Source organism: Melopsittacus undulatus, chromosome 3 (genome assembly GCF_012275295.1).
Source record: "Melopsittacus undulatus isolate bMelUnd1 chromosome 3, bMelUnd1.mat.Z, whole genome shotgun sequence".
In the NCBI taxonomy this organism is placed as follows: Eukaryota; Metazoa; Chordata; class Aves; order Psittaciformes; family Psittaculidae; genus Melopsittacus; species Melopsittacus undulatus.
Window position 1 is genome coordinate 11,209,542 of NC_047529.1, and position 17,198 is coordinate 11,226,739.

Genomic DNA, 17,198 nt, shown 5'->3' on the forward strand with positions numbered 1-17,198 from the left:
GGGTAAATATTACCAATATTTTCAAGCTGACCATTTTCAGCCTGAAAAAAAATGATATCTCTAAGTGAGCACATTCAATTTAGGTGCTGTGGAATACAGATGACAACATTTTGCCTTTTGATCTATTTGTAGAACCTCTCATAAAGACTGAGGAGACTTATTTTCCCTTCTCTGCAGGCTGCAATCCATGCATGTTGTTTTGATCTACAGTATTTAAAATCACCTTTTTTCCTGAACATCCAACAGGAGGATACCCTGCACATTCAGTTTTCTTCTTATTTATGCCAGTGAAAAGAATAGCCTCTCTGAAGTTAATAGATAACATTGTATTTCATTATTACTTATCTATTTCATTTACAAATAAAATGCTTTCCTGATATCTTTTCAGTTAAGTCACATTCTCAAAATACAGGCAGCAGGTCTGCCACTCCACCATGGATGGCAGGTCTGAGTTCTTCCCTGCCTCAACCATTTTTGACTTGTGTGACCCTTGTCATATCCGTCCCATTTCCCCTGAGTTTCCTTTTCCATGCAATAAACATACTTAGAACCATCTTCGTAAACTTTGGTACAATATGTAGAAAGGTTGCATAAGCACATATAATAACAGTAGGATTTTGTTACATGAGAATTTGAACTTAGTATCTTGTGTACTGAACAGCTTTCAGGAAAATATTTTCCTATCTGTCCTGTATAGCTAATTGCAGTTAGAGAGTTTTAATCTTGAAGGTCATATTTCTGTTGGCTGTCACTTTGACCAAAGAAGTGGCTGAACTTCATGGTTTGCAGGCAGGTTTCCTTATCTCTCTTTTTCAAGAGATGTGTAAGTCTTGATTGCTGGAGTTATTGTGAAGTAAGCAATAAGCGACAAGGGGCAGGGAGGAGTGGGAAGACACTCACTTAAAGACCAGTACCCTGCAGATACCATTTCAGAAAGTAAATATTTGTTCCTTGTAATTGTAGCACAAGAACAAGAGGGAGGGTGTTTTGCTTGGGAGGGAGAGGGGGGTTGTTTGTTTGAGGAGCTGATAAACTGTAAGTGAAGTGTTCCCAAGACAAAACGTGCTTATAAAACAGACATTATTAGCTTGAGGACAGTCTCCTGCTGTACAGAACTCTAATTGTTCCTGTAGAATAAACCCAATACACCTTCCTTGCCAAAGAGACTCAAAATAATGAGTACATTCTTGTAAAGCTGATTTGAAAAAAACTGGACATTCTTGACTGATTTAATACTGCTCGCCTAAGCAATGTAAACTTGTCACTCTCGTTTGAAACCTCCATCTTATTTTAAAGCAATTCCATTTATAATAATGTATGAAGTATCTGTGATTGTTATTTCCAGCACTCTTGGTCTGTGAAGAGCATTTCTTGGATAGTCATTTTTCCCCACTTTTTTTTTTCCCTCAGTACAGATCTGAAAATAATGAGCTAACTTCACAGTTTTATGAATAGGAGCCATAATGAGACTGAAGTATGTATATTGACAAAGGAAAAAATCAAAATCTTTGTGAAACAGCAGAGAAATGACAGCTCTGAGGCCATGATTCCATTCTGCAGGTCAATCAAAGGAAAAAGTTACTTTACATTTTTTGGTTTCAGGCATTTTTACAATGGCTAAAGCAAATGTCATTCAAATAGTCTGCATAGTTATAACTCTGGAAAAACAAAATAATGATGCAGACATTCTTTTTAGCTAGTTGTATAGCCGGTTTCTGTTTGGTTTCTGATTTCCCCTCTGAGGACTAAGAATGTATATTTAATCTGTAATTGAAAAGAAAAATATGCCAGAAAAAGATATACAGGATAACTATTTGAGATACACATATTTTAACATGTACTTATTTGTCCTAATTAAAGCATAACTTCAGAAGCAGCATTACAACACAACGTATTTTAATGGAAAATCCTTAATAGAAAGCCTGTTTAAAAGCTTCAGATATGTAGATGTGCGTGATAAAATGGTCCTGCACTGCCTCTTCCCCAGTGATCAAGAGGTTAACCTTAATTCATTTCTTCCCCTCCCTTAAACAGGTTCTGTGAGGAGGGCTGCAAATTAGTCTTGGAAGACACAGCAGGAAGATTAGCTTTAGGGAGGAAAGGACTCCCCACTCCAGCTCTTAGGAACCTCACTTGGAAAGTGCATTTCCTTTTCTACCTAGGCTAACATATCATGCCTCCTTGTCACAAATGTTATTTCTCGAGGAAGAGTCCTCACCAGCTCTATGTCAGAATCTGCTGAATCATTCCAAGTGTGAGGTAGAAGAGGAGAGAGTGATAAGGCTGTAGCAAGAGGGAGGAAGAAAAATGCTTAGGCTTTGGCTGGAAACTGGGATCCCAGTATGGTACATCATATGGATTCCTTCACCCACCAACAGGAAGGAGAATTCCCATGTTTTCTTCTTGTTCACACTGGCCTAAGGAGGAGCTACTGCATTGCCCATTGTTTCCTAAGATACCCTCAAGGTACAGAACTGTGTAAATACTGGCATCCATATGATGCTGTCTGACAATATTCATTGGGCAAACATACACTACACCTTTCTAACACAATGCTGCTTTTTCCCTAGTCAAGGAAGTCATCTCCTTCCCAAACTTCAACTGATCTATTGTTGAAATCGCTGAAAGGTGAAAAGGAGAAAACTTCACCAGTAACAGGGGAAATACAGAAGTCATTCTATATGCAATAAGTATTTTACTTCACAACTGAAATAAAATTGGAGTACTTTGTTGTTTTACATATCTAAAAATTATCACCAAATCTACTCTTGTAGGTATTTTTAAACAGATTTAACGTGGAGTAGTTGAAAATGTGTACAAATAGAACCACTTTCTCACTCACATCATGGTTATCTACATGTAGTACAAGAGAAGCATTAGCCCAATTTCTTCTGCACAAGAAATTCTGCAGGATTTGTTGTTGTGGTTAGTATTTGCCAGTGCAATATTATATATAATCTCAGAAAGCTTCTGAAGGATGACTTGCTTCCTCCTGCTTCTGTGGAATCCCCAAGGATTGCACACAAGAGGATACATACAGCCTTCCACAGTATCTCCATCCCATGGGGGTGTTTGCTGTAGTGAAATAAGGTGGCAGTCTGTGTTATTACAAATGGAAGGAGCTGTTGATTAGCAAGCCCTCAACCCACCAAAGTATTGGTCTCTATGCCACAATACAGCTCTTCTGGGTTAAAGGTAAAGGTGAAGTTCATTAGGGACTGTAGTGATAGGAAAGGGGTAATGGGTTAAAACTTAAACAGGGCAAGTTTAGATTGGATATAAGGAGGAAGGTCTTTACTGTAAGGGTGATGAGGCACTGGAATGGGTTGCCCAGGGAAGTTGTGAATGTTCCATCCCCAGCAGTGTTCAAGGCCAGGTTGGACAAAGCCTTGGGTGATATGGTTTAGTGTGAGGTGTCCCTGCCCATGGCAGGGGGGTTAGAACTGGATATCCTAAGGTCCTTTCCAACCTGTTCTATGATTCTGTAAGTTCCACATCCACACAGCTCCCTCCATACTCTACTGCATCTGAAGGCAATACTCAGGTGGTACCTTCTAGAGCACATTTAGAGGTAATTTTTGCTTGTGAGTTTTGCTCTTTTTCTCCATGTTTTACCTCATTGACACAATTTTCCTCACCATAGGATCTTTGGAAAACTCTCAGGAGTCTGCTAATACTAGGCTAAGGGAGATAGGAGGCAAAACAGTGTCACCCCTACCATTTTTAGTCCCTGGGGATTCATGACTCTTTAGGATGACTCAGCTGTGTTATCATCCTCAGAGAGCTGTATTGGGGGGTCTGTGAGGGCAAAACTCAATGCAGTTGAGCTAGCATTGGCTAATATCTGTGTTGTGGGTGGTATCTTTCAAAGGATTGATTTGCTACGATATACAGCACCTTCAGCTCCCTTCTGATTCAGCTAGATCTAGTGGTCTCAACACTGAATGTAATACTTGCTGAAGGTTTTAAATGATGAAGAAGTTCTGCAACCTTGAGTATGATCATACCCAGTTTCCGCAGTAAAGTTCTGGCATCGCTTTTGATGAAAGTTGAAGCACTTCATCTGCCCACTAACAAAATTTGACACAGCTCCCAAATTACCCTCACCAAGTAACATTCCTCCTTTTTCGTGCAGGTATCAGAGATTTGAAAAAGCATTTCTGCTGGCTGTTGACATAGGTGCTCGGGACCTGTTTATGGTAAGTAATTTCTGGATACAGAGGTGTTGTCAGGGTGTTAGTTGTCAGCTTTTGTACCCATTAAAATGGATCAGTGTCATTTGCAAGCTTAGACACATACTGAAGAGAGAACTGTTCTACCTGGTTTGCCCTTTTGCCATCATGAAACTCATCAATAGGAACTAAGTATCTTTGGAGTCATTGACATTTTCCCTAGCATGGCCTAAAGGCTATTCTTTATTTTCCAGGAATTAATGTATATGTTTTTGAACTTTCCCTTTCTTCATCTGTCCTGATGTGTGTGAATGTCATCTTTCACTCTAATAAGCTTATACGTTTCTAATCCGTTCCTTTAAGAAGTACAACTGCTGAGTCCTGGACACAAGAGCTGGCCATATCCTGGGGATCCTGAATGCTCTTAGTTTGTCTCTTAGGGTTTTGTGAAAAGTGACAAATTATGAACGCTTCTACAGGTACTTTTAAAACAACAAAGCTCAGCAGCATCAACACAAGGGTTTTTACATTTCATGCACCCTCTGCACCCTCCCATTTAATTAGCTACAAAAGTAAAATTAACCAGCTCTTAAAAGGTCCTCTGTGTGAGCTCTGCAGGAGGCTCTTGTTTTATAAGATCTTGCACCACAATGTCACAGTGAGGTCAGATGGACAAAGCCAATGGTGCTTTCCTAGTCTCCCAGCATGTTGCTGCTCCACAGCTGATTTCATTGTTTTCAAAGAAACAATAGGAAAAGGGCTTGCTGAAAAAAAAAAAAAAGCCTTTTCAATGATTCGTTTGCTTGACTCTTTTGCATAATGAAGACATTCTGTTGTTTAAATTAAGCTTTGACACTAGATGTTAATATCATTTATCCCATTAAGTCACTTGCCCTGCTAGTTTGATCTTGATATTTAAATTGTATGTTAAATTACACAATTAAATCCTGCTTTTATGGGTTATGAAATTCCCTTCTAATTATATAAAATTTGTGTGAACCTTTTGATGTTTTTTTCACGGCTCTAATCATCTGGCTTGTTCCATCTAATTAGAAAGATGTGAATCCTGCGATAAACTTTTCTAAGTGTGCATCAAAGGAATGTGAAGGAAAGGTCAGACTTTTAGGAAATTCATTGCATGTTTTATGTTTACTCGCCTTGATTTTTCCTCTTTTTAACTCACCTTTTTCCTTTTCTCTTTTTACCGAATGTAACTTCTTGAATGCAAATTTTATACCTAATCAAACTAAGTACTGCTGCAGCCACATATAAGATCCACACTGCAACATGTCTGCAGCAGGTTACAGCTTTTTGTTGGGGGGCTCTCCCACCACAGAGATAATAAATTCTCCCTGAGTAACTCCAGCCATCCTGGCAGAACAAATGACTCAGCATTTGGTCTGCCATCTCAAGGGCCCTCTGTCACATGGCTGAGAGCATTTCCTACATGGTCTTTTTCTCTTTCCTTCCTTCTACTGACCCCAGAACTGACAGATCACCTCTGTCCCAGGGTGGGGAACACCAGTGCTGGTTCAAGAGATGGGTGCAAAGCTGCTAACAAGGAGGGACTTTCATTATCTGGCTCCGCAAGTGGTAACTTGTCCTCTCAACAAAAAGGTTCTTCAGTTTTCTTCAAGAGGAGTTTCAATATTCACAGAGAAATTAGCTCCATCCTTTCCTACTCTTCTTTATTTTCCCTTGCCTCTCTCAATGCCTGCTCTCCATTTCCCATCTCACCAAGGCGCTTAAACATAAATATATATTTCCATGTAGTTCCTCCTTGCTTACATTACTGTGATATCAAAACCAGTTCCATATTGTCCTTGTCCTGCTTTGAGATTCCTCATAGTTTCCCCTAAATTATGCAACAAACAGCACACGCATCTACCTCTTTGAATCCTCTGTTAACTGGCTGCATCCTCTGAGGATTCTATTTGCTAATTCATCTGCTAAAAAAGGTACTAATGAACAAACTTTACAATAAGCTAACAATGGCACTACTGCGAGACTACTAAGTATGGGACTCAAGAAGTTTCAAGGTGCATAGGTCGTAAAAGTATTTGTTTCTGCCACAGTAATTTCTAGGGAATTTGGCTTCATTGCACTAAATACCTTGTGAAAATTAGATAACTTGTTCCCTGAAAGCTTACAGTCCTTGTAGGTATTAGTATAATGATACTATCCCTAAGCACAGTTTGTGCATATTTCACTTCTGCTTAACACTTAATAATTTCTACATGTTTTTATGTGCTTCAAAATGCAATTAATAACATACAACTTGACTTCACTTATATTTAAAACATTTACAATTATGTGCAGTACAAATACCTATACTGTTGTTTTACAGACCATCCAAATCCATTTAGAAAACCTCAGATAGCTCTAGGAGTCACATCACCTTATTCCCAGTGAGTTTAATGGAATTTCAAGAAGAAATAGACTAAAGAAAGATATCTGCTGACATAAGCAAAATGAGGAAAAAAAATGTTTATTAAAGGGCAACACAGAAGAAACAAAAAAGGAAAGGATAGAGAGGAACAGATAGAAGAGAGGCTCAAGAGTTTTCAAACGTTGAATACCCATATTCTGAGACTTCTAAGGAAGCATCCTACATCTTAGAGAATTTATCTCCAGTATCTCTTTCACCAAACAGGGCTCTGCAGCATTCCTGCTATTTGTTTTTGAGATTGCAAAGAAGTTTGAAAGAATGTTATCTGAGGGCTAATTTCTGTCAGAGAAATTAAAAAGAAAAAAAACCCCAAAAAGGCTTTAAAGTTAGTCCGATAGCTATAGCGTCACTAGTATGATGCCATAACAAAACACACACACACTGCTGTGACTCTCCATCCGCTTTACCCTCACGTCACATCTAAGTCCATCAATTATTATCATCTCCTACAAAGTTCAATAAAAAAATAAAACTGAAAAGGACATAATATCATGAACAACAGCTACATTTATTGGACAGTGACTGATCCAATCTGTGACAGAAAAGATCAAGCATTAGAAGGGTTGTTAGCTTGAAATCCTTTTGTAGTACGCTCCAGCTCTCAGCTGCTGAAAATTCAAAAGGCCATCCCACGTACCAAGGGTAGCAAAAAATGCAAGGAAAAGACACTTTAATAAAACTGTCAGATCTTGGGTGATACACTGATGAGGAAAGTGCATGTTTCGAAGAAATGTTGGAATTTTGCCCAGAAATATCCTATAGACAAATGCACATCAGTGTTTCAAATTACTTTTGCTCACCAAGGGCCAGCTCTGTGAGTCACAAAGATGAGAGCATAAAGGAAGTAGTCCAAAAAGTAATCAAACTGTTAAATGATAAAACACAGCCCTTTCAGCAAACTGCTGACAAGCAGCTGGAGATTGTTGTTATTGTCACCATTGTTTTTGAGAGGGATGGGATCTTTGAAATGATAAATTCTTAGATAATTGTGTGGAAAAATCTGTAATGAATATTCAACTAATTTAATTTTCTTCTGTTGTTCTTTAAGGCACCCTGTTATCCAGTGCTGCTGCTTTCTTTTTAAGTTATTTTCTAGCTTTATTTGTTTTACTCAGAGAGTTACAAATTCTTAGGAAAAAAAAACAGTTTTTCTTGCTTATTTGAGTGAGGAACACCTAAATTTGATCTGAAATTGTCTAGGAGGTTTTGGGAGGTTTTATATCTGTAATCTTTTCTTTCTAGAGCTTGATTAAAGATACAGATGGGGGGATTCTTTTTAATTATTCTTTATGACAGCAACTTAACAAACCATAAAGAAAGCCACTTACAGCCTACTGCTGTATGTCCTTACTTCTTAAAAGGCCCCTGTTAGCAATGGATATGCAGCATCTTTACATTTATTCACTCAAAACAGAAAATACAGGCAAAAAGGAGATCTGAAAACAGCAGATATTTTGATGCAAACAGCATGTGCCACCTCTGAACTGAAAGAACTTTGTCATTTTCTGCAGTTGTTTCCATCCCCTCCCCAAGTTTGTTATTTAAAAGTGCATGGAAGTATACAATACTTCTCTTAGTTTAAACTACAAAAAGACAGTCATTAAACATAGTCAGAATGTATTTCAAATTAGTGAACACAATCTGCCTATACATTCAAGTCTTTCTAAGTTCAGACTTGTTCAAGAGCCCTTAGGTTTTCTATTGTTATCTAAATAAGCTGACAATATCTGCTGTTTAATCTTCACAGAAATCATACCTTGCTACTCAGGCCCTTTTCTCCTGACAACCATGTTAGACCTACAAAGAGAGGAAGTACAGAGTTCGCAACAAGTTCGTAACTCATTACTTTGCTCCAAGACACTTGTACATATTTTAAGTCACACCTGTGTCTGTAATTAGAAAACATTGCTGTCTGCTGTTGGGATCCTGCAAGGCAGTACCATGTTTTCCTTCATATTTAGTCTCAGTTTTCATAATATTCTCAGTTTATTTCTTACTTACTATTATTACTATTATTCTTAATAAATAAGGGGATAATAAAAGCAGCATCTTCTTCTCCTAATGCTATTACTGTCACATTTTTCATCTAACTTCTCTTTCTAGCATAAGGTCACCTTTTTCTTAAGACTTTCTGTCATAATGATGAAGGTGACAGTAAACTCATACTGAGAAGGACAGCTTCACCTGAGATCTTCTGCATTAGTGGGAATATAGTTGCTTTTATGGCATGCAGAAGTCAATATTTCCATCAAATACTCCTTTTCCCTTTAAATTCCTGCATGCAGATAGATTGCAGAACAATGGCAAGGAATGGCTTAAATCTTTGGATACCAAATGACATCTTCAGCAAAGAAGTGGGGAAAATAAACTTTGCCAGCTGTTTTTGGATTTCCCTCATTTTATGTGTCACAGTTCATGCACAGAGCAGCCTGTGGCTATGACACCGAAGGAGAAGGGGATTAATTGTCTCTTTACTAATGGTCAAGGATGAAACTTTACTTCAAGAGCCAAAACCAAGGGCATTGAGGCTGTAATTTGTCAGAGAAATATATTCTCCTACAAGCGGTGTTGTACGTAGTACAGGTGGTTTTCACCTCAAACATTAACACACAATAAAAAAGGCATGCAGTTCAGCATGTGATGATACACCCCTGCTGCAGCCCTCTGATTTTTAACCCTACACGAAGGACTAGATCCTGAGTATTGGTGACTATTCATTGCTAGAGAACAACACTTTTGGAAAGCTTCTTGTGGTCCAGGAGTGACTTGGGAATCGTGTCACCTGTGTGCGTGTTAAAACCATTGAGCAACCGTTGTCCCAAAAGAGCATTATCCCAGAATTCATATACTAGGTGGAAACCTTAACACACTTCAGAGAGGGACTGTCAGCCAGAAGAGTTCGAGTACTTCAGATCTGGTTTACACAGAACTGCCTCCCATCAACCCTCTCTTAATTCATGTTGCCCTAAAAGCAGGTAGTTTGGTTTCTTTCATACGCTGAGTCAATAGCTTCGCTTTTATCAGTGCATGATTGGTCAGTGTTTTATTCATTGCTGCATTCAACAGCACAAGTAAGATAATATATTTGCATTGGGAGGGAATTAAAATGTAATGGTAGGTTCATCAGTTCCATCTGTGTTTGTGATCTAAATAATAAAAGAACCTCTTTCTTTCAAAATCCCTTTTGTTACTCCTATGAGATTCATTTTAGATTAATCTCTTCTTTCTCTTTTCTCTTTTATTTCCAAAGGACATCCATTACCTTGCACTAGATAAGGGTGAAATGGCACTAGCTGAAGTGGCAAAGAAAAAGGCTAATGAAATTGATGCAGAATCAATAACTACTAGAATTGGTAAGAATGAATGGTGTTTAAAAAACCCTTTTTGTTTTAATCAATACTTGTCCTGTACAACACCATGTTGTATTTGTAGGAGGGTTATCGTTTCAAATGCATTGTTTTCTTTGAAAATGAGACAGTATTAATAACTAAAGAGGAAGGCTTACAAAAGTAGCTTTGCCTTTCAGTACCTGTGTGAGGATTGTGTCAATGAAATAACTACAAAGCAAAAAAGATTTATGCTGTGGCTATATAGTAAAGTTCAGGCTGTACAAACTGAATGGAGTGCAAGAGGTAAGTGACTGAATCTGAAAAGTTTTGGTCATAGTAGTGTTAAAGTCCAGGTATGGCAATCTTATTCACCTTTAAATATTTGTTTGTACACACTGTGCCAATAACTGGAGTCATACCATGGATGTTTTGGCAGCATTCAGATGAAGCATTTACTGATGTGAACATAGGCTCAGATCGTGGCTTTAAAGTAACAGCTTTGCATGCAGTGGGATTCTTGCCATTCGGTAAGGAATACTGGTGCACAAATTGCAGGGTCAGAATAATAGCTCCAACACAGACAACTTTTCACGCAGGGGGACTCATAACTCATGCACATTCTCCTTGAATTTCCTCCGAATTGTCACGAGGAGATGTATGCAAATATGTAGAACGTTTTGATTTCATGCCCAGAGAACAAACCAAGCAGAAGGGGTCTAAGTCTCGTTAGCTAACCTCCAGCAGAGAAGCTAGACAAGAAGAAAACAAAAAGAACACAAAATGTTTGTATAAAATATGCAGTGCTGTTTTGCTTGTTCTACTGCATCTTTGAATATTATGAGGAAATCGCTCAGCTTTTGTCCTTGTCCCATGCCAACAAGTAGAATGTGATTAAAACTCAGAAGGAGTCAAAAAACCTTTCAGATCTCGAGTAACATAAGATTCTTCTAGAACTGTACATCTTGGTGTTTACCCAGAGCATACAAGCACATGCCATTCAAATACACAGAAATGGCATGTGCATTTATGTAGCTATTTCTCTATATTGCATAAATCCGTGGCTTTTGAGTCTATGCAGTACAGTATCACCTCCTTCTCTCTCCAGCGTAGCAGAAATCAAGCAGTGCCTGTCCTGAACTCTTCAGAAAAAGTCTTTCATTTTCAAGCTTAAGTCACTTTAAGCATTTTTTACACCACAGCTGGGCTGTTGGGCAAGCCCTTTCACACTAGAATTGCCAAAACCAACATTTGTTTAGGTCATCTGTTCCTGGGCACACTTTATAGTGTACAGTTACATTTCCCTTGCTTTCTCTTCTCTTCTTATGTAGTTGTCCTCTGCACCTAGTACGACTAAGATACCTAAGATTCTTACACTTAATCCAGAAAATTTAAGCTTCAGTCTGTGTCTTCATTTAATTTCCTGCAAACTTACCCTATTACTAGATTCCTGAAGTTTTTAAGTTTACTGAGAGCCTTATGTAGTGTTACAGACATATATGCAAAGAGAGGGATAGGGAAGAAACCTGGGGTGCTCAGAAATGTATATCAGATTGCTCACAAATTGCATATCATATGTAATATATGCATTACTACAATTCAGTTGTAAACATGCAGGCAGGCAACTTTCCCCTCCTTCAGAGCAATCCTACAGTTAGCTCTGTAATGCCCCATAAGCATAAATTATTAAAGTCATTTTATATGATAAAGTCTTTAAAGTGCTCTCATTTGCTGAATAATTAACTATTAGAATGATTTCAAATACTTTTTGATGCCCCAGGGACAAACTGTCACTGAGATTGAGTTTATAAACAGTAATGAATTTGCATCCAATTCATTTTATATGAAAATAAACAGTAATCTTCCATGAGGTCATTTCACTGCAGATTGGATCTCACCTTAATCACGTGAAATCTTATCCACAGGTTTTGTTTTATCGTTATTCCAGCATCTTTTCTTGATGATGTTTTTATTTCATAAGCTGTTGTTAGCAAATAAGGTGTCATTAAGAGGTATGAACTTTGTGGACCCAGTGAAAACAAAAGATAAGAAGTGCTTTTCTTTTAAATTACTGTATTCCTCTAACAGTTTGAGAGGGAAAGAAAAGCTCATGCCAGAGCCAGAAGTTTTAAACTGCTAATTCAAACACGTCCCTGCCCCAAACCATCTCCTAAACCCAGTCCTCTTCATCTAGTCCCTGCCCTCTGGAGGTTTCAGCCACTCAGTGTACAAGTGGTCACACTTCCCAGAGCAAATCCCAAACTTCTTGAGCACCTACTTTAGGCTTCTCAAGAAGGCAACAATCTAAGCAAACAGAGGGAATAAGGTGCAATCGGTGCTATTGATCCCAAGTTATACTGAATACCCCCCTAGATAATATCTGCCCTCTCTACAGTATGTTTCATATATATATTACAATATAACATTGGTCCTAAATAGTACAAATGTGAACTGTTTCCATCTATCAACATCTGTTGAGGTTTCCTGAGCTAGGCCATGACCAAAATTCAGCTCAACAGTACTAGAAAATAACATGAGTCAGTGATCCTGCTTCCCAAGCCCTTGAGAGTGATCCATCTTTCCCCAGATATATTTAATTTGTCAGGATATTTCTGGGGACAGAACTTCAAACCTAATATATTTCAAACTTGGGCTTCTGGAAAAGTTTCAAGATCCTACGTGTAATGTAGAACGACAATATAATTTCAGCTGAAATTTATAGATGTCATTCGGAGTTCTATAATCATTGGTGGATTGTTCGCATATGTCAAAGATTTGTGTCAAGATAGAACTAAGAATAGATGGATTCTTTTAAAATGTTCTGAATTTTAGCTATTCTCAGTTCATCACATGATTGCAGTTTGCTATACACTGTTTTGAGGAAGCCATTGTCAAAGCTAAGTATGTCTAGGTGTTTGTGGTAAAAACACCTGTAGACCTTCAGAGCACAGTAGTTTGGTGAGGATATTGCTGAGCAAAATCAAGTGCCAAGTGAGCTTGCTGCTATGGTTTTGGCAGAATTGGATATTTTGTTCAACTGATTAAAATCTTATAACGAAAATTATGCTCATAAGATTTTATGTTTGACAGCCTGTGAAAATGCATCTTGAGGCATAAGAAGATTGAACTAATGGTACTGTACATCTCAGAGACTGCTTAGCTACCTCCTCTTCCCTTACTACCATTTTGTCAGCAGACCAGTGACCATAGATACTGTGGGTTCCTCTGCCAAAGGTTTTCTGTTGAACTATGTCTATACTTGATCTAGGAATTCCTTAGTGAGGTCAGGGAGCTCTTACTTAGCTTGCCTAAAACGTGTGGTGTGCACTTCATTTAACTTGATTAAAACAGAGAGGACTTTCTTCAGTGTTAACAGTATTTGTAGGCTGCTAATTCTGTTTATGAATGTGTTCTTGTATATATGCTCCTGGAACAATATTGTCCATGGTGGAAGAGTGTGTCTTTTCAATGCTGTAAACTGCAGGCTGCTAATGTAAAACTTGAGTTGCAAAGAACTGACATAGCACAGCCTGTTAAGAAATGCCATAACTAATAGTGATCATGGAGGTGAAGAACTCAGCCTTTCAGACATCATTGCTCAATGAATATCCAATGAAGAGCATATGTAGTCAGTGTCAGAAAGTTTCCCAAGGCCAACTTCCAACAAATTGCATTAGAGCCTAGCAAGATGATTTTAACCTTCGAATCAGTAGCTTTCACCCAAAAGGGATTCATGTTACGACAAGATAGATAACTGCTGCATAGTTGAAAGGCAAATTGGGAAACCTTGTATTTCTGGTGAGAATTAAATTCATAATATTAGTAATGCTAATGTTTAGGCAACATTTTTAACAGAGGTCTCTTAGTAAAAACACTGATGTTGAGATAATTGCATTGTTCTGAAACGCTAGATGAGACTGACTAATGTTTTGGTGGTTCAGTTATGTCTAATGAAAGCGCTTGAGGTTTTTTCCACTTAAAACAGAATTTTAAAACATTTCTGGAAATACTCCATAATGTTTGAAAGTGAGATAGGAAATCTTATCAGTTCTCACAGAGACTGAGGTCTAATTTCCCACACAATTCATGAAATGGTATTTAAAATATAGAGGCCCTAAGTATTTCACCTTACTAGCAAGGAATGTCACCAGTTTGAACCTTAAGTGGAGAACTTCTTAATTTCTCCTTAGTTCTGTGATAACTATTTTATGTTGAATGGTTTACATGTTATTTGTGATAATTAATAATGACACATGCTATGGTGTTTTGTCTTCCATAGTGTGTTGGAGATACCAGTCTGGTCTTGCTTACAGTCTGCTACCTCCAAATCACTTGTAACTTAGTCATCTCTTCCCCTGTTTCTGACAGTCCTGGCAAGCCTGCTTGCCTTACAAGTCCATGTTTAGAATTCTCCCTCTGTTTCTGTAACCTTCTCTGCTCCTGCATTAGCCTAGTTGATAACATTTATTCCTCTTCTGATCCCTGGTGACTCGTTTCATCTATCAAGCAATAGGCTTCTTCCTTACCCTCGTATGCCTTCTCTGATGCTGTTGACAAATCCTTCTTCATTTCCTACTTTTTGTTGGCACACTCATCTTTCCCTTGCTATCAAGTTTCAAGTTAACTGAGAATCTTAACCTTTTATTGCATACCATGATTGTTATTTCACTGTGTAACATGTTTATGATATGCTTAAAAGGTATTATCCAATGCACAGATGAACTATGATCTGAAAAGACTCAGGGGACACCTGCTCATGCTACTTTTTTTTTGAGCTCTACTTCCTTCAGTGTAAATATTAGATCTCCTGTTTATTTATTTATATTTTCAGTTTAAGTCAATCAAAACCTCTGGGATCTAATCCTTTGTCTTTATTTTTCTAATAATGTGACTTCTTCCTCAGAGAGACAGAACAGCATTTTTAATGAAAAATGTCTTTAAGCATGATTGGCAGTTCACCTATGGGAAGAAATCAGTTTCCACAAGCACTTTCTAAATTTTGTGCCACACAAGATGAGTGTCTTTGAAGATCCATAGTAATTTGAAATTCTTTAACTGTGCTCACGTATACACTCTCATATTAAGTGACACACAGCATTTAATACAGATCCCACTAAACACAATGGAATAGTTCCACCATCTCTAGTGGACTTTGGATGGGGGTTTTAGCAATGGCAAGCTCATGTGTAGGCCTGGCACCACCAGAACTCCTGCTCTCTACAGAAAAAATTACAAAGAGCCTTGTGTGGCTCTTACCCAGATACAGGGTCCATATCAATGATGCCTTACTTGATATAGGTTGCTTGAATCCCCTGGTTTCAAGAGGAGCTGGTGGCACCCAGCACTTAAGGCATGAAAGCCTACTGCAGTGGTAGTTCTGAGTGCATAGCCTGGCATACCTCCTTCCTTGGGAGTGCAACAATATGTTCCCATATAACTAAGTGTATCTGCTGGATCTTCTTTATTCTGATGTTTAGCTTTTTCTTAATCAAATTTCTGATTTTTCCCATTAGTAGTAAGGAGTTTATTCCATCGAGAGGTTATGGGCACTAAGTGCTCCCCTCCATGTGTTCTTTTCTAGAAGTGGAGTCATTTGTTTTACTTAAGGTCTGTAGTAATGCCAAACTATTTTTGATGCTCCACCTCATCTCACCTCTTCCTCTTACTTGTGTCATGATGTCAGTTTTGATCTATACCTTTCCACTGCTAGACAGCTTTGCCTAAAGACATAATCCACAGCCCCTAATAATTATAAGTACATCAAAGGCTAGCTAGTTTGCTTAGCTGCAGAGGTCTACACAAAGATCTGTGTATCTTCACTTGAAAGAGATTTATAGTTTTGTGTCAAGCTTTAGAATAATCATGGCATTCCATTTTTTCCTTTCCTTATTGTGACATATTTTTGCTCACTACACAACCTGATCTAAAAAGCACCACTCTATGTCTGAAATGAAGACACTGTTCTCCTTAATATTTTCGTTTTAATAATCCTCATATTTTGTCATGTCTATCAGCAGTAAAATTATGCCCTGTTTAATATGAAAAAGTCTTACCAAGAAGTCACAATTTTTTGTTGATTAACAATTTTTTGCCTTCATTTTGAATGATGTGCTGCACAGAAAATAACAAAAATCAGTAACTGGAAGAGCCAGTTTTAGGGAGTTATTATTACTTTTTCTCTCTCTATAGCCACATACTACGACTGGCTTATAAACACAAAAAAAAATCACAGTATTTCCAAATTCTGGAAACTAAAAGGAGTTGTCTGTGTCTGATCTGTATTTATGCTACTAATGGTTAGGTTATTGCAAAGTATGTGAGGTTTCTCATCCCAGATCTTTGCAGTATATTTTCATTTTATCCCTATAACCTCCAGCAAAGCTGATGCACATAAAGAATGGATGGTTCTAATGACCAAATAAATATCTTATTTTCCATGGCAACATATCAAGAAGTAAGTTACAAAAGTGAAAACAATCCACAGAGATATTCTTTGGTAAAGATTTTACATGATAAAGATTAGTCCATCATAAAAGATCTAGAAGGGATGCCCATGGCATGGCATTGAAGCAAAGAGAGGCAAGTCAGTATCCATTGACATTATAGCTAGGAAATTAAGTTGGAATTAGACTTCTCAGCACTAACTCCATAGGCTGGAGTCAATTTAAATACAAACCACACATAGTTAAAATAACTGTTGAAACAAACTATCAAAGAAATTGATGCATGGAAAGTGTCTTTGCATGGAGACTAAATGAATACCTTTCTGGGAAATAGGTTTTAGCCAAATGCAATTCATGCATTAGTCAAACACAAGTTTTTCTGGCTTGGTGTAGGATACCTGGATGAAATTTAATGGCCTCTAATTTACTGTAGGTCAAACTGGATGATTTACACTGTATCATTATAATTTAATATTCATATGTTCTGGATTCCAGTCTTGCCTACAGCTCTGTGAAAAAGCCCCTGGTAAATCTCCCATTAGCTTCAAAAGGCCCACATGCAGGCTAAAAGACTGCAGTTAAAAGCCACATAATGTATATTCACACGTCTCCTACTATGCACGTGTGTGTGTACATAAGTGGGTGTTATATTTATACATACACAGCCAAAATCTGGCCAGTCTTAAAAATAGCTCCAAATCTGAGCACAAGCACTGGGTTAGTTATTACATATTTATATTTTGTTTCATGATATCAGCAGCCACAGAATTTGCTGCTGCTTTTTTTTCTGAAAGAGCAAAAACTAATC

The 17,198-nt window shown here is 37.8% G+C and overlaps 1 protein-coding gene across 3 annotated transcripts in view; it reads left to right on the plus strand.

The window, feature by feature from the left end:
• The window catches only part of WDPCP (WD repeat containing planar cell polarity effector), a 109,201-nt gene that overhangs the window by 57,641 nt on the left and 34,362 nt on the right, over nucleotides 1-17,198 (plus strand). For all 3 annotated transcript variants that reach the window (XM_005147434.4, XM_031047541.2, XM_031047542.2), the window contains 2 exons: nucleotides 4,136-4,199; nucleotides 9,872-9,974. In XM_005147434.4, the coding sequence (XP_005147491.2) occupies nucleotides 4,136-4,199; nucleotides 9,872-9,974 (167 nt within the window). The remainder of the gene's footprint in view (nucleotides 1-4,135; nucleotides 4,200-9,871; nucleotides 9,975-17,198) is intronic.